We start from the raw sequence: 19,040 nt of genomic DNA, 5'->3' as shown, positions 1-19,040 counted from the left end.
CTAATGCCGCTTAGAGGAAAAGGTTTTATTTGTATATTAGCTAGATTATGATTTTCTTCAAAAAATGAGTAAAAAACTACCTTTTTCTGACGTTCAAAGGGCTAAAATAGTGACGTAACACGAAGAATACTATTTTGAGCGGGAAGTTGCTGTAGACAGCTGTTCACATTGCCCTCATTAGTTTTGCAAAATTTTGGATTTATACGGACAAAAAGAGAATAGGGGCCCAATGAAAATGTCTACGGCAGGATAAAGTTGACTTTTTCAAGATCTCAAAAAAGTTTTTGCAAAAAAACAAAAACAAAATAGAAGTCTTATTTGATTCGAAAAGGTTGAAAAGTCAGGCCTATTTCACGTAGTTTGAGCAAAGAATTCAACTTAAAAAGAAAATTACGAAATACATTCATTTTCTTCGACAAATAAGAAAATATCCCAGGAAACCTTAAACTTTTGCAAATAACGGTGGTATAAGGCAGTAAAAAGAAATCCATTATTATTAATAATTTTTTTAAATTTTCATTTCAATTAATATTTATCTCCTTGGCAATCAAACCGGTGCTTAAATCATGGTCAGACTCTATAACTTCCATTATTTGTAAAATATATTCAACAATTGGCCTTCCAGAGCGTGCTCCCTACTACTAAAAATTTCACATGCGAGAACATGCGTAAAGATTACATTTCTAACTATACAGCTGGTTGTTACATGTAATGTCTACATATAACATAACAGATAAAAGCATGATATAAATAAATAAAGGAACCCAAAGCCCATTGTGAGTGATTTTTCCTTTCTCCTTCCAGATTTATTAGTATAGAGATAAATTTCTTTGGAAATCAAATGTAGCTCTGTTAATTCATATATACGTTGAGGAGGTTTGTTTTTCAACGTTTTCTATATTTCGAATACATCTAAGTAAGTTTGAAAATAGGAAGGAATTATTTATTTAGTCCATTTAGCTTATAGTAAAGATTAACTCGTTAAGTTGCATTAAATTATTTTAAAAGATATTTTTTGAACCTATAAAAAACATTTATAAAGTTAGTTTTTTAGAATCAACATATGGACTAAATTAGGAGAATAACGTTAAGAAATGTACCACATACTATTTTATTTTTTTGCCTTGTGGAAAAATGATGCGCGTCATATGTAGATTATGAAGATTTCCTTAACTTACTCACTCATTTTCCTTCATATTTTGAGTTTAAAAAATGTACTTAATTAATATTGCTTTTACAATAGATTAAAATAATATCTGACTACATTGCTTCATAAAAATAACAAATAATGCTAAGTATAAGTAAACGTTTGAAGTCAGTAATTACAGGGCTCGAAGATAAAATCCACCTCTCTTTGAGCCGCCCTAGAACTAATTTCGTCGTCATATCATTTTATTAAATCCGGCGTAATATAACGTCAAAACACATTCATTCAGTGTAATTTAGTCATAATGGAAGAACTATACTCGGAGCTGCCGGAGATTCAGTTCACAGGGGGAGGAACGGATATGGGCAGTATTTATGTGTCTAATTAATGATCCAGGAAATATCATTAGCCTTGACATCTATAACACCACTGGGCTGCATTACATCCAGGATGTAGCAGAAGGACTCTGCACCATGTCATGTGTCAACAATTATCTTGACCTTCATAGCCTCCGACAACCTATAAAGGAAAATCCCACATGTCCCGGAATGATAAAAACGTACTCCCATATTCCTTGTAGGCCTGAAAAGTTCATTGAACTCAACTCCTGGGACTCCGATGAATTATCTTGCCAAAAAGCACAAAGTAAGTCGTGCAACAGTCTCCAGAGCAATAAAAACTGACTTGAGGATGAAGTCATGCCGCTTCTACAAAAGACAAATCTTTACAGACAAAATGAAGACCCCCCAAACTTCCCACGGAAGACAATTGCTGAAAGATTTGAAGTCCCAAGATAACCGAATCATCTTTTATTCGGATGAAAAACAATAGACAGATCCCACAATATTCAGAACAACAGATGTGTATTCACAGAGAGACCTATTGTACCACCCCCATCTTCTTTGAGCCAAAAAAAAAAAAGGTGGAAACCGAAGGGTACAATGAACTCCTGTCTCACCAAGGGATACTTGTATGATCGCAGAGGCCAATGGGGTAGAGCTCCTATCTCAACAAGACTTAGACTCCTCTCACAAGATCTGCACAACCCAAAACTTGTTTCAAGAATTGAAGGTGTCATTTTGTCACCCCACACCAGGGCCTCTAATCCCCCCCCCTCCTAAATGAATGCCATCACACAACAGCATCGAATCCTTGAACGTCTCCATCATCAATTACTGGGACAAAGTCTCCCCCGTGGACGTGGTAAAGGCCTGCAAACCCTTTAGATATCGTACCGAGTGAAAATGGGATTCAATGATTTTTTTCTTTTATATTGTTAGATCTTGAAAATAAAGTTTCAAACCTCTACTTGATGAGGATACAGTTAAAGGTAGTCCGAATTTAACCGACGACCCTGTACATAGTTCAATATATTTGTTGCTATTCTTTAGAAGTGAGTCTTGAATTATGTCATTTATTATTCAATGAATAGATAGAATATAAATATTGTACCTACACAAAATTATTCACAACCACATTATTGCTTTACAATAACTCAGCGCATATTCTTTTAAATATACCTGCACACATTAGGAGGGAGCTTATTTCACAAATAGTCCCTTGTCATGTAGCCAACTATATTATGACAAATGTGGATCAAGTGGTTTTCCTTTCACCGTTTGGTTTATAGCTTTGGAACACTCCATTTTGAACTGTTATTTTATGTTTGTTCTTCTAATATACAATCGATCTCTGGCTTGAGGAAGCAATAAAAGAGGTCCAGTGCGTCTTCAGAACCTAGCATTCGGCCTAGGTCATGTTCTACAGGGTCTATGAGTCACCGTACTTTCGTTGGCCTGGAGAGAGTCTGAGAACACTGAGTCCTACCACTGGTTGCTGAGATACATAGTCTTGAATTGGCTCAAAACCAACTATCCCAATGGGGACTATGTGTGGCAGCAAGATGGCGCACCGGCGCATAAGCCTACAAGAATCAGAAGTTCTACGCCAAAAACATGACTAGCTTCTAACCCAAGGAATTCTGTCCCCCACTCCCTAGAAAAATGTTATTAGTATGGAGTCAGTGTGTGTAGTGTAAATAAATATCTTGGTGGTTTTATCCTCTAATTTATTGATTAATTGGATGGATCTCCTGGTATATGGACCTGCACCCACCTATTGTTCCTTTGAATTAATATATTTTCATTTATTTGGATATCCTAGCCACACGCATCCAGCCTTGAATTTGATTTTCAGGTATATCGTCCTTTTATGAAGGGGCTCACATGTCTTACTCGGTGGATGTCACCTCCAATTATGGAAGGGATTGTAGATATGTCTTTTAGCATCAAGGTATGTGACAATTACTTCTAACCTCGTTGAACATCGCTCAGTGATTCCTTCAATTGTTTTTTGATGTTGCGTTTCTTCTTATTTTTATGTATATTATCATCGACCTCTGATAATAAGAAGGATATATTTGTGAAGCCAATGATCATCATCACATTTTGATTCCAGCTTCAAGCTTATAGTCACAGGAGATACAATGAAGTTCACATAGAGCAGAATATTTGGAAGGTTCCTAATTTTGGCTAGGTACGGCTTAAACCCAAAATTAAATGATGATTAATCCATAGGAGACATATAAAAGTGTGATTTCATTATGTTTCCGGGGTCAGTTTTGATACTTTCGGACTTAATGGTTAGTTTTTTTAATTACACCATAACTTATAACTCTACAAATGTAAGACTCTACACTTAAAAAAAAAGGATATATAGGTGTTGGTTTATTTATAAATAGTTGAAGTTTTATTTATATTTTAAATGAATGGCTCAAAAATAATTCTCTCCTTATCAAATTGATTGATATTTTACCTACAAAGGATAAAAATATCTCAGAGCTTACAAAAATAATTAGAAACTAATCAATGAAATCGTATTACAATGGCATATATTCAAATAGCAAAGGATGATTTCTCATTTCTCTAGAAATTGGCGTTGAGCGAGTTTCCTAAAAATACCTAGATACCGTTAGTAAATACTATATACTGTGAAATATTAGTATTTTTTTAAATGTATTGAGAAGAAAGAACACATTTTATGCTAGTTTGAACTATAATATCACCTCAATTATGACACTGGTCAACAAAAAGATAAAGTGGGATGATATAACGGATCGAAATAGGAAAACTGATAGATAAAAATAAAATATTATTGATGCAAGTAATGAGGGCAGGAGAAAGTGCTTCATCGATAGGATGTGAAAATTGTTGAATGTCCTTGAGCCAACATTTAAAAAAATTATGATTTAGTAACCCGTAAGATATGAGTGCTCATATTAATCATTTCTCCTTATTTTGAAAACTAAAATGTATAAAAAAGCAAGCAAGGAGCACTATAGTCTTTATAATGATCTCCAGCGATGAAAATCCGGAGTATTTTTTAGGTGGCCCACTTTTTGAAATTGGTATCTGAAGAATGAATGTTCTTTTCATTAGCAGTTGTTTTTCTTATTTGATTCCTGAGTAGTCAACTTTCTTTCCTAAATAGATATAAACAAAGATAGAAAAATTATCTTAATCTTCAAAAAGAAAAGTATAAGTTGGCAACTTTGATAGACAAAATATCCACTGAAAAAGATAAGTAAATTTGCTAATACGTTTGAATTTTCAAAATAGGGAGAAATAATTAATTAGAGCACTAATATCTTAGATATTACCAACATATATAGATATATATTCGAAATATATGCACACCAGGATTTGGACAATTTTAACATCCTATATACAACGTTTGCTCACAAGTAATGAATACGTGTGAACGTAGTTATTAGAACTCACTAGTTACCATATTTACTTAATAATCGTAGCGATGATGTAAATCCGATGTATTTTTTATCGGGCTCGGTAATTTGTAATTGGTATTATAAAGAAGGAATTTTAATTTCCTTAGCAGTTGTCATTATTATTTAATTACTGAGTAGTAAACATCCTTTCGTAAACAGATTCAATTATATTCAAAACCTGTTTGAACGTTCATGAGTGCTCATAAAAGACCCTGAGGATTTGTTGCGGAGTTTAATTGTATGATTGTCCTTGTTGGACTCAGAGTAGAATTAAAGATCGACATTGGAGTAATTCTAGCAAATATCATTTATCCCTTCCTTTCTTGTCACATCTGATGTAATGAAACGTAATTATTCTTTCTCTTCTCCAAAAAATTCTTCAAATTGTTAAAGTAACCAAGTTGATTTTTGGTTATTTTTTTTAACATGCCCATTTCACACTGTATTTTTACCTTTGAATCGTAGTAATGACATCTCAGACGTGGTTTTATACGAGTTACGAGGGGGTGTATTAACTTACAAAATCATATTGAGTTGTCAGTCTTTAAGGAGCGATCATGTTCTTAAAATATATTTCCTTTGACTGGAGGATGAGTTAGTTTAATCACAAAATATACATCGGTATATTTGAGGACAAGTGAATAAGTAAATCTATAATAATTACTAAATTAGTTTAATCTTAATTTCTAGTTATCAAATAATTATATTTGGGGATATTGTTTGATAGTATATGTAGTGATATAAATCGTGAGAAGTTTTTATCTGGCCCGTTTTGTTTTTGAATTGGTAATCTGAAGAATGCATTTTCTTTTATTAGCAGTTGTTATTATTATCTAATTTCTGAAAGTAGTGAACTTCCTTTTTTAAATAGATTCAATTATATTCAAAACCTAGTTGAACATTCGTCTGTGCTTACAAAAGACTCTGAGTAATCTAGATAATTTGATGCGGAGATACATTTGTATGTCCTTATTGGACTCAGAGTAGAATTTTTTAAATTTATATTTAAATGTATTTCGAATATGAACAAAATCTCGATAAAATAAATATTTATATTTGAATCGAGGTGTTTGTTTTACGATTTCAATTTATATTTGTCAGATATTTAGCTAGAAAAATAAATCATTAAAATTATAAGTTAGAAAGACTGTACAACAGCGTCATTTTACGTTAATAAAATACCTTTATAGGTACAATCAAAGCGATCAATAATATAAAAAATATTGCTACTGATTCTCACCTGAATTACTTTCAAAAGACATCCATGAACAGCGGGCTTGTTAAAAAAATACCATACATTTTGTTAGTAAAAGGTTTGCATGAAAAATCTTACAAAATTTATAAATATAGATAACTATTTAAGTGCTCAAGTGGTGCGTTCTCAATTCAACATATCACAAATACAATATGTTTATTGGTAGGTAGAAAACAGTAGAAAATTATAAGCAGAGTGCGGCAACATAACCTCCTCTTTTTTAATGCGTGGTAATCAGATTGTAGAAGTAGTAGTCGTGTGGCCGTGGTTTCATTCTAGAGGCGAGATTCTAAAGTTTTTTTTTTGGCAACACAATTAGTTGTTATTTTAAGTTGAAGTCAAGAGGAACGTGCGTTTACCGTCGAAAATAAATATTGCCGAAAATTCGTTACACATAATATTTTATAAAATTAAACTAATTGCAATTTTGCTCAAGTAATTTATAAAAATCAGTTAATTGCTTCCATTTTTAAAATTTGGAAAATTACTTGAAGTGAAAAAACTCAACAGATAATGATGTTACATATCTAAAATTTGTTTCATCAGATCCAATGTCATGCAAAAATTCTAAATTGGTGCAATCTCTCTAAATCAGCGAATATATTTCGGAAAAACTATTTTTATAAGACCTTTGTAGAATTGCAAATAATTCATTTCTTAACCAACTAATTATACACAATAAATAAATATGAAATTCTGCTAATTAAGTTTTGCATCTTTTTGATTTGAAAAAATATTATTCTAAAACCTCTTACTGTATAGTTTTTTTTTAAAGAGTACAAAAAAAAATACATCAATTAATTATTTAAGTACCCAAGTTTGGTTTTTTTAGTCTATGACCAATGGGGAACCTGCCATATTTTATATGATTTTCAAAACTTTAACTTAAAATGTGAACCATCAATATGAAATAAAAATAAAACTTTTTTGATTTATAAAAACTATTTTCCTGCTCATTGGAAAAGGGAGCTTATGATGTTGCACTCTGCACTAATCAATTACATAATTTCTCAAATCCAAATAAATTCCTAACTTTTTAATGAAATAATCATACACCCAATAGCTGTTTTAGCCTGAATATGTCAAGTACATACTTCAACAGGTATATATGTAAACAGTATTTACTTAGCCATAAAATCTAATTATTTTAAAATCTTACCAAATGAAGGAACTTTAAAGCTAATATCCGGAGTGTCAACATCCTTTGAGTCACTCTTACGACGCCTACAAAGATATAAAGAGTTTAATCAGGAGAAATAAGATGCAATTTAAAAAAACAACAAATAAAACTCACCACATCAAAGAGCTTGAAGGAGGTCTATCTGCATCCTTGGACGGTGCACTTTGACGTCGATTAGGTGAAGCATGACGAGATCGTGAATTTGATCTTGAAAGGTTGTTTTTGCGGTCCGCTAAGGGAGTTCCTGGCTTTGAATTGTTGAAACGAGGGGATCGATCTCCTCCTAGTGGAGAAGAAGGGGAGTTGATGGGCGTCGTTTCACCAATAATATGACTATAACACTCCTCTATAAGGTTTTTAAGCTCCTATTTAGATATAATGTTGTGCTTCATACGGGATCAAGTTTTAGTGAATTAATCTTACGGTAAATTCTACGTCGGTAATAAATTTTGTAAGCTTCGGAGAGGAAGTGAAGTAGAGGAAATCTATTCCATGTGTGGCCCATCTGGGTTTGATACCCCTTCCTTTCTCACATCGACTAATCACAAATCTCATCCATTGCTTAGAAAAGTCAATCAGCCCTTTGACCATGCATGTCCGGGCCTTCTCACCAGTGACAAATCGATCTAATTCTTTATGATACTTTATGGAATATAGAAAAACACATAGTTTGATATTTTTAAAGATAATATTCAAAGATCCCAGCAAACATTTCGTTGGCATATTGCAAACTATATAAACTATATAGCAGTAAAGAGAAGGGGTATGTCAACTATTGTGATTGGTTGCGACTTTTGTTGGGCACAAAAGTTGAGTTTCAGGGAAAAAAGAAAATGTACAGTTGGGACTAGTACTTTGATTAGTTCGTTTAGTATTGATTATGATTTATTGTCAATAACAAGAGCTTATATAATGAAACAAAGGAATCAAATAGCAAGATTATGCTTACTCAATAACCTTAATAAAAGTAGCAACCCTAGCCGTGAACTAGGATCTTTGCACAAAAGTTTTTACAACTATATTTCAGCGTTATTTATTTTCAATAAGTGGGCTCTTATTTGTACTCTTAATGTTCAACATTCAATTGTTAGTAGTTTTGTGCACAGTATTTGAACGCCATCATATAGCTAGAGATGAGTCAAGTGTAGAAATCCTCGTGAGCATACATGTATAAAAAGTATGTTAAAAAAACAATCAATATTCAACATGGTAACCACGACAATTTGAAGAATGTTTTGGAGGAGAGCAACTAAGCTGTAATCACTTTGATTATATCAGCGACAAGCAGCTGTGACGATGGGTTATAAGCAAAGACATAGGCAATAATTACTGCGATGTCAATCCTCAATTCTACTCTTAGTCCAACAAGACTTACAATTTTAAAACCAAATTATGACATTAATTAAGCAGGAATAAACTTAATAAGTGAAATTGATTCAACTCGAAAAAAAATTCTAAGATTGATAACCAATACTTTAAACTTTTATCCGAACAAGAGGGATAATATCTTATTAGATCTTGTGCATAACTCTCCGTCATGACAGCTAAGCTGATTTTCTCCAAAACATTCCCCAATGTTATTTTTAGTTTCTTTTTAACATGCCCAAAATGTTCGGGCGATTAGCATCGCTTAACATGTCATTTTTGTAATTTACGCTTGCAAAGATTTCCACAGTTTTCACAATTACTTATATATAAATTATTAATAGTTTTTTTGCTTAGCATTTAACAATAACCAGTAAATATTTATTAACTATGTACCTTTTATAAGTTTAACATTACTATATGTTAGTGCTGTGTAAGGAAATGTTTGTAGGGATATGTAGCTCAAACTTACCTCAAATCCAAACTTGTAACATTGATGCAAAATCTCTCGAGTTCTCCTTGAAAGAACTTCCCGATCCCCAGAGTCCAAATCCACCATACCATCAACATCGCATTTCTCTTCCACCATGGATAATTCTTTAGAGATTCTTTCACGAAGGGAAAGAGCCTCCGTTTTAACTTGATGGAGTGAGGATGCAATCTGATGACTCTTTGCTCGTTGATCATGGATCAGAGTAATAATATTCTCGCGAATGGCCTTTATAAACTCATTACGTTTTTGTACCAAAACGGATGCACTGTGAGTTATGAGAAGTAATCCTTCAACCTTAGAATAAAAATTGCAAAAGATGACAAGTTTGTTGTTAATCAATTTATGCTGTGCAAAATATGGACAAAGTATTTTTGGACTCGTTTTTTGCAAAGATAAATGAATGTGTGAACCATTGTGTTTATAATACGGAAAAATATATATAATGAAAAGATACATTTACATATAATTAGATTGGATATATAAATTTTCTCTGACACAATGTTTTACTCACAATGATAAAAGAAATAATACAAAATAATGTTTGTGCTTAAACTTTTTCAAATATGATTAGGTCTAATGCGGAAAAGGTGTTGTCATATGATTAGAAAATAACCTATAAAAAAATAAAAAAATCTCCCACGAGTTCATCTTTCTGTCAAACATCTCGGTGAACAAAAAGGCAAACATTCGATAAGTCCATAACAATTAGAATAAAGCCTTATTTCATACTTTGCATAAAGTCATTTTAATAACTTAACTAAAAGTATATTTGGTTTCTAAAGTGACTCTATCGAGCAAAAAGAGAACATACGATAAGGAAATTTTGAATATCTATCTTGATCCTACCTCAATATGAAATGTAAAAAAAGATGCTGGAACGACGTTGCACTCTGGATATGGGCTCAGGAGAATTTATTCTCTTGACCTCAATGTGCGTAGTTTGCGCCAAGGCGTTCCTTGAAGGAAATATACTTTATGTATATGGACTTCAAAGAAGATTTCTAGGTCAGGTGGAGTAATACTATAATGTTTAATTATACTTAATTAGTGCAACTCCATCTGACCAATTAAAGGAATATTTAAAAAAAAAAAACGAAAACCAAAGATGGGCGCTATACGCAGATCATCAAAATTTCATGACATTATAATCCCTTTCCTTGCTTCATGGGGTGGCTTTAATATTAATTAATTACGATTTTATCTTTTGTATTTTCAATTACGAGGTTTCATTATTTAACCAAACGAGAGCTGCAACAAAAAAGGAACGTGTGTGCAATCTCCTCCAACCAGATGTCAGTGGTAAGACATAAGACTTCATAAACTACCTTTAACTGAGGCGTCCACAGGGGGTAGGCTGGAGGGGATGTAGACCCACAAAATTATTTTTTACTAGAAATTTTGATATTAGAAATAAAATTTGAAACAATTTTATTTTTGAAATTAAATTTTTCAAATTTTTTCCCTAAAAATTAAATTAAACTTTTCAAATTTTTTCCCTAAAAATTAAATTAAACTTTTCAAATTTTTTCTTCCAAAATTTAATTTTTTGTCAACGACTATAGATATCTGAAATTTTTTGAGACAAGCTATGGATTTTTTTAAATGTTTTCAAAAAAAAAAATAATGCTTAATCTTTGAAATTTTTCTAGAAAATATTTAATATTTCAATTTTTGTTCTTTTTATTTAATTTTTGTATTTTTTTTAAAGATTTAAAAAACCCAGTTGAAAAAATACACGTCTCCATTCTTGTATACGCATCCTAAATTATCTTAAGCATGATGGAAACAAGGACATATTATTCAGTGATGAAAAAAACTTCACTATTGATCCTGTTCTCGAAAGGAAAATCCAAGAAAACGGAATATCGAGAGAGAAGCCCGCTTTTTGACCCTCCAGACCGTCCAAGCGCATGTTAATTATGTTGGAATGGCCGGTACGGACAGGAATGTTAATCTACTTTCTTTTGGCTTCCATTTCTGCAAAAGAAATCTGACCTAAACAGCTGATCTCACTACTAAAGCTATCACACCAAAATGTTCGAACAGGATATTTACAAAAAAAATTCAGGAAACCTCTTAAATTCTCATTTTAATAACTTTCCAAGACTTTTCGAACTCTCTGTATATATCCTTGAATAGTTTAAAGTAAAAACATTTATAACTTTTTCAATTAATTATACAAAAATTAATTAATTTAATATTATAATACAAATTACTTGAATCACTATGCCTTTAAAAAATTAAACAAAAATTTCTAATTTCAGAAAAAGTATTTAAACAGTATATAATTTTTTTTTGCAACGCAAGCTAAAATACACTTTCAATTACAACTTTATTCCAACTAAAATATAAAACTATTTTATCAATAATAAAAAAGTATTTTATATAAAGACAATTTAGAAGTACCTGACTAGAAATTATGTTTATGATTATTTAATAGTATAAAACTATTTTAGCAATAATAAAAAAAGTATTTTATATAAAGACAATTTAGGAAGTACCTATCCAAGCAATTTTGAATTGCTTAAATCTTTTTTTATAATCTGATTATTTTACGGAGAACAGAAAACCTACAAGAGATGAGTGATGAGACTAATTGCAAAGTAGTAAATCGTTTTTGTGGCGTTATCATCTGTCTTGAAAACACATTAAGAAATGCTTACATTTACGTCACACTTAATTATAAATAGTATATTTCATGGGCTCTCGACTATCAGTAACTTAGGAGTACAACTGTGAAACTTAAGGTCTGTTGGTATTAAAAAAACCCACAAAAATTAACATTTGTAACTCTGACAATGTGATGAATGTTTGTGAGAAGATAAGATGATCTGTCATGACGTTTCACTGCACATAAGATTAGCTGTAAGCAGCCATAAGGGCAATAAATTAAACTCAAATACCACTTCGTATTTAGTATGAAGACAGACAGAAATTACTCGATTTTTAATCCTCAATAATACTATGAGCACTTACTTTTATCCCTCCACAAGAAATCCTGAGAGTTACTTGTCATATTTCATGAGCAAGTTTACACGTTGTTATCTACAGGGCGAAACGATAAAATTGTCGCCCTAAAGAAAGCAACACTACAGCTTTATTTTTAAACTTTTATTGAAGAAATTAATTCACGTAATTTATTTATGTAATAGAGCGGACACCTATTCAATGTATCTGCGTTTAACACAAAATATTTCTTAAAATTTTATATCTTTTTAACTACATATAGAATGATTCAAGAAAGGATCTCTGTAAAAACAAAAACTTAGTTAGTAATTAGAGTTAGTGTGCCCTGTTTTTGTTTGCTGTTCATTATTTAACAGGTCTTCGTAGTGTTAACTTCTTCCTTTGAAGTAAGCATTCTCACCTATCTTAGGCTTAAAATATATATGAATTTGATTACAATTTTAATATTCTTCCTGCATGAGTATAAATTTTGTCCTCCCCCAAAACCATATAACAAGCAGGTGATATAAACAAGGTTCTTAATGCAGTAATGACATATGTTTCACTCGGTTCAAGTGCATTTTGCCCAAAACCTTATTGCCGAATGGACATTTTTCCGTATAACCTCTTACCGAAAAAAATAATAAACTTATTTGATAATGATTTATGTTAGAACACTATGTGGTGTTCTACTCGAAAAAAAACCCCACATTTTCTTTAATAATAAGTTCATCAAATATGTGTGCGGTCTGGCGTTGTCATGATGAAACACGATTAATCTCATATTCACTAATACTGGCCACTTTGGTTCAATCGCTAGCTTCAAACGGTCAAGTTGCTCATAGAAGATTGCAAAATTGAGCATTTGACCATAAGGGAGCAGCTCATGGTAGATCATTCCCTGCCAATCCCACCAAACACATTACTGTCAAAAAATCGTTTGTAGTACACATTTATACCTTTACAATACTCTATCGTATGATCCAATGTGACCAATAATGAACAAGACATACTTAGTAAATAAAGAGGGCTGAATAAAAGAAATATGAAATTACTTTTTCCCCAGCCCAATATTAAGTACTCATCATTTGGTTTTGTTTGCCTTTTAGTATATATATTGATAAAAAAACCATTTGTATGTAATCAAAATTTAAAAAAACATTTTTTTAACAATTCTTTCAATTCACTTATAGTTTTAATAAAACTGTTCCTAACATAGTGTATAAACATGTTTATGTTCATTATAATTCAATTAAAAAAATATATGACTTCCCAAATTTTGAGTCAAAATAGGTGAAAGTAATTATGTTAAAAATATTTAGAATATATTAGCTAAAAAAGTCCTGCTGACATCTTTCCAAAAAATAAATACGTGGAATCCTTAAATATATAAGTAGAGTTGTAACAAATATGGCCTTAGTCAAACGATAATGTTTTTAACATTGTTTTTATATTTTTCAAAGAATATTAACGTGTTTTTTTGTCTTTTTCATTATTAGAGATAGAACATCCAAGAATTATGCTAAAAAAACATAAATTAATCTTATAACCCTTATAATTTGAAGGTTGTTTGAGGGGAGAGCAGCTTAGTTGTCAAGACGTTTCATTACCCATTACCACACTGCGTACTGTGAAGGGTGTCTTGTACCGAACCGCTGACATAGAGTTTAGCATACCGTCCCAACCATGATATCTAGCAATCACATACCGAGTTGTCCATTAAAATCTGACCACTATAAATTTTAAACTTCAACAAGATATAATTTATTAATTAACAATATAATTTCAACAAAATTAATACTATAAATAGATGTGTCTCTGAGGTCTCTTAATCATTAATGTAGCCATCCTTAACCGCAGTGATGGCTTCTAGGCGGTGGCAGAAGGCTTGCCACCTGCTGCAGATGTTTTTGTGATTGTTGGCATCATAAACTCGGCTCTTGGAGTAACCAAGCAACTTTTTGATTGGACTAGGGCAGATACCTTAGTAAGCTTAGTACCTTAGTAATTTGTTTTTTCAACTTTACACTCTAGTTGTGTATAGGATACCAAATGTGTTCCAAAGATCAAATTGATACTGAATAAACCAATAATCACGATAAAATACTAAGGCATGAATAATTCAGCTTTTAGAGACTCATAAGTACATGAGTCCTTGTATTTTTTTCAAACGAACAACTAACAATGAAAATTTGAATGATTATATTATATAAATAAAACGGATAGACAATATTGCTCAAAATCGGAATAAAGAAATTAAAATTAAAGCTAGGCACCTTAGAGCAGATTGAATCAAAAAACATTTTAGGCTATAATGAATCTTATTGGTACTAATCAATACAAATATTATGTAATTTTTCAACACATAAAACATTTAACAAAAAATTTCTAAATGTCATAATTACTAAATGTCTTAGAAAAAGTATAAACTATAACTAAAAAACAAAATACTCAATAAAATATTCATTGAATGATTTGTAGTAATAGACATTTTGTAGAGAAAGCAGGAGCTAAACTGGAAAGAACGCTTTTGAATTACTGATAAAAAAATTAGAAAGCGGGAGGGTATTTTTTAAAATTTGTAATTTGAACAGGATTTTTTATTTTTCCAAGAGGCTGCCATTGTTATTTCATGATTTATATAGATTAAAGTATAAAGTAATAACTATTGCGAATAGTAAGAATGAGGGTTTGCTCGGGGGTTGTAAGTGTAAGTCTATGTTGGACTCGGAATGCCAGGCTATATGTCCTTGCAAAATACAGAGTTGGATTTGTGTTTATTTCCTACTCTCACAGCTGCATGTAACTGATCTATTAAAATATTATGATAGCTAAGCTTTTCTTTTCCAAAACATGCTTCAAATTGTCAGGGATACCACGTTCATTTAACATTTCTTTTACTTTTACATACCGGCAGAACCGTGCGCAGAAAACTGCCCTTGAAAGATTGCCATATAGGAAATTAGCCAGTTAGGAAAATTGCACGTATTTTGTTCCAACTTCATGATGAATACTAACATATTATAAGTTTGCTTAATATCATTTATGGCAAATATCTAAGCATATTTGTTTGTTCCATCCTCCATGGGATTACCTTCAAGTGTGAGCAATATTATTACAATATAGGAGAACACACTCGTTCAAAGCCCTTGGGATGGCCGGGGTCTCGGCAATAGTGTGGAGAAGTGAAAAACCAGCGGCAAAGCACTATCAAGTACCCCACACAATCCGAGGGCTTCGTATTATTTTTTTGGTATTAGGTGGATTCCCTGGATGTATTTGATTAATTGGCTGTGGTTTTCAGTGATACCACAATACCCGGGCCAATCTAAGGGCGGAGGATATTCAACCGTATTATAAAAGTACCTAAACTATTTATTCCCCCTCCCCCTCTTTGCCAATCCTCTCGATTCATTTTTTAGAAGATTGGATTGAATTTTTTTTTTAAAAAGCAACGAAATTGTATTACAATAATATTGTACTACTCCCTTGGGGGATGGAACAAACAAATATGTTTAGATATTTGTCATAAATAATATCAAGCTAATTTATAATGTGTTATTATTCATCATGAAGTTTGAACAAAATACGGGCAATTTTCTACGGGTATATTGTCCTCCCGGGCAATTTGCCCCAGGGCAGTTTTCCTAGGACCCACCAGGACATATGTTATGGCATCATTGTTTATTAGGCATAAAAATTGTGACCATTTTTTAGCTTGCTGTTTTTTAAGGTTGACCACCAAAGAAGTAAATATTGATTTCTTAAGCTGTTGTTATTATTATTTAATTCCTGAAGAGTGAACTTCCTTTTCTACTACAGACAAGCTGTCATTTATATATGCGAATCCGGATTGAACATTTGTGTGTGTTCTCATAAAAGACAGAGAGTAACCCTGAGGATTTGTTGCAGAGTTATAGTTATAGAATATTTCAAACTTAATTTTTGAAATCTTTTTCGAAAAATTCAATATTTAAAACTTTTTTTTAAAAAAATTTAATATTTTAATTCAATTTTGTTTTAATTTTCCGTGAACACTTTAGGATATTCTGTAAATAGCTAAGACTTTTTGAAATTTTTTGGGAATAGCACCCCCTCCCCCCCAAAAAAAAGTAAATATATATATATACCTGCAAATTCCCCTGACTTCTCGTGTATTCTTACAATCCTACACATGGCAAAGTATTAGTCTGAACAGAGCAATCTACGGCGGGTTGGAAGGAACAACAAACATTATAAATTTTCACAAGGGCAACAAAAATTTGCTATTTTTTTATGAAAAAAATTCCACCGTTGATGCCATTGTGAATGTGTAGAACAGCTGTTACATCACAACCGATCATCCAGACATTGTCTCAGCTTTAGTGATACATGTATTCGGGTCAGGATTACGAATCTGGTGCCGAAATAATATCGATAACGATATTGGACCCATTCTCAACATTAATTATATTGTCTTAAAAACGATGCATCGAACCTAAATCTAAGGCATTTAATAATCTAATAACATTACTTTAAAGTAACTAGAAATTGTAAATGCATCCATTAATATATTGTGTGTCTATCTACACGATTTGACATTTTTTTTAACTTTCCTTCGTATATTCATTAATTAAAAAACACATTTGAAATTTGTTATCCCAAAAATTTTATATATGAGATTAAAAAATAATTTTTTTGTGAACAGCTGTTAAGTTTGAAATTTTTTGACGAAAGAATTTATTTTTTTGTGAAAACCTGTCCATTTTGAGAATTTTTTTTCCAAAATTTTAATTTTTGTGAATAACTGTGGATTTTGGATTTTTTGTGAACAGTTGTGGATTCTTAAAAAAAATTAATTTTTTTGAGAATAATTTAGGATTTTGAAATTTTTTTCCATAAAATTTAATTTTTAAAAAAAATTATATTGTTTGTGAGTTCATTTTGGGCATTTTTTTCTCAAAAAATAAAATTTTTTGTGAATAACTGTGGAATTTGGAATTTTAGTGTGCGCTGTAGATTCTTAATTTTTTTTTTAGAAAAAAATGTAATTTTTGAGGAAGGATTTTGGAAATGTTTTTTCATAGAATTTAACATTTAAAATTATTTGGAAAAAATTTTTAATTTAAATTTCAAAATTTTTAAATAAAAACCTATAAACCAAGCCTTTTCCACCGCAAAAAATATAGTTTTGCAGATACCCCGGTAACATTACCTTAAAGTAACTACAAATTGCATATGCATACACTAATATATAGTTCCTGTATCTACATGATTACAGGTAAAATGCAAAAATTAATTTGTAAAGTTAGGTTTAACAATATTTGTTTTTACTTTTGTTCGTACATTTATTAAAAAACTCAATTTGCAAACAAAGTTTGGAGTTAAAGATAGGATATTAGGTGTATAACTCTGTTAAATGTTTACACAGGTTCGGTCTTAAGTGACTTTTTCGCTTCAGACCGCGGTCTGAAACAATGAGCCGAATTTGAAAATAAGGATTGAAATTTCCTTTCCTAAAAAAAGGACATAAATAACAAACAAGACCAAACGTGGACAGAGTTAATTTGATTTTTAAAAGTTATAACGGTCTCAAGCCAGTTTAGGAATAGAGCGTTTTCCCATGACGTCACAACATTTGATGTTGTTTATTTTGGGGCCCTTAACAATGAAACCCCTTTTTTCATTAATATTTATGAGAAATAGTGAACTATTGGATGTCAAAATGGTATCTATAAACAATAGGACTTAAATCTTACTGTCTACATATAAAATTATATCTCTCGATTGCCTTATTTATTATATATTGGGTTGATCTTATCTAGTGGTGCACATTTTATTACTTTCAATCCGGAATGAAATTGGCGCAAAATCACGGAGGAGGACAACAATACATCTTAACTCTGAACAGCTCAAGCTGAGACGGTTGGAAGACCAAAGAAGATTCTAAATTTTCTCAAGGCCAACAAAAATGTGCAATGAATTTTTTTCCGCCGTTGATGCTACTGTGAATAAGCAGAACAGCCGTTAGATCACAACCGAACATCCTGCTTTAGTGAGACATGTATTCAGAACCAAAAATACATCCAGAACCATAGTCTTGGGCATTGTGGAGTCTTCCCCTCACATTTTTGTGGCAAAGAAGGAGCAGGTATATGTAGATGCTTACATGGAACTTCTGCATAAAAAAGTACTACCTTGGGCCAAGAAAAGTTGAGGCCAACTATGTTTTCACTCAAGACGAAGCTTCGTCTCATTGCACCGCTGAGACCCAAGCCTTCCTGAGAGACTACTTTCCACACTTTTGGGATCTGAACATGTGTCCTTTTTCTCTCCATATACGAACTCCTTGGACTACTCTATCTAGGCATGTCTGAAGGAGAGGGTCTGAGCTACTCCTTGCAGGAGCTTTTTAGAGGCTTCCATGAAGAAGGAGTGGATCAAGCTCAATTCTGACTACATAGTTAAGGTCTGCAAGAGATTTAAGCCTCGTACAGAGGCAGTTATTAGAGTTGAGGGCTCATGTATTGAATAAAAGTTGTTTCGAGGAAAATTTTCAGATTATTTTGTAAAATAAAGGTCCTAACAAAACCTCTTTTAAATTTTACTCTTGAAAAATTGAAAATAATAAAATATATATCAATTGATAATATCAACCCGTATATTAGCCTAAAATGTAGTAAAGATAAGTTATTACGTCATTATACAATCTTATTTGCATATTATCAATAAAAATTAAATATTTTAATGGAAAGAATAATATATTTTTCTCTAATTATATAACTTTTCTCGTCTCTAATCAATACAAATAAAAGGTTCAAATCTGAAATTATTTAGTATATATATAACTTTGATTAAATTCAAATATCAGTTATTATTGGTATGAAGTGT

The 19,040-nt window shown here is 31.5% G+C and overlaps 1 protein-coding gene across 9 annotated transcripts in view; it reads right to left on the bottom strand.

Annotated features, from left to right (window-relative positions):
* Positions 1 to 19,040, bottom strand: part of Mekk1 (mitogen-activated protein kinase kinase kinase 4) — a 163,082-nt gene that overhangs the window by 8,988 nt on the left and 135,054 nt on the right. For 5 of the 9 annotated variants that reach the window (XM_040720933.2, XM_071891533.1, XM_040720937.2 and 2 more), the window contains 5 exons: positions 9,204 to 9,518; positions 7,790 to 8,008; positions 7,481 to 7,731; positions 7,346 to 7,410; positions 6,172 to 6,207 (listed from right to left, as the gene is read on the bottom strand). In XM_040720933.2, coding sequence (XP_040576867.1) covers positions 6,172 to 6,207; positions 7,346 to 7,410; positions 7,481 to 7,731; positions 7,790 to 8,008; positions 9,204 to 9,518 — 886 coding nt within the window. The remainder of the gene's footprint in view (positions 1 to 6,171; positions 6,208 to 7,345; positions 7,411 to 7,480; positions 7,732 to 7,789; positions 8,009 to 9,203; positions 9,519 to 19,040) is intronic. The other 4 variants (XM_040720934.2, XM_071891535.1, XM_071891536.1 and 1 more) reach the window with 1 other exon arrangement.

This window comes from Lepeophtheirus salmonis, chromosome 10, assembly GCF_016086655.4.
Source record: "Lepeophtheirus salmonis chromosome 10, UVic_Lsal_1.4, whole genome shotgun sequence".
Lineage (NCBI taxonomy): Eukaryota > Metazoa > Arthropoda > Copepoda > Siphonostomatoida > Caligidae > Lepeophtheirus > Lepeophtheirus salmonis.
The sequence above is the reverse complement of the archived record's forward strand: the minus strand, read 5'-3'. Positions and strand labels throughout refer to the sequence as shown.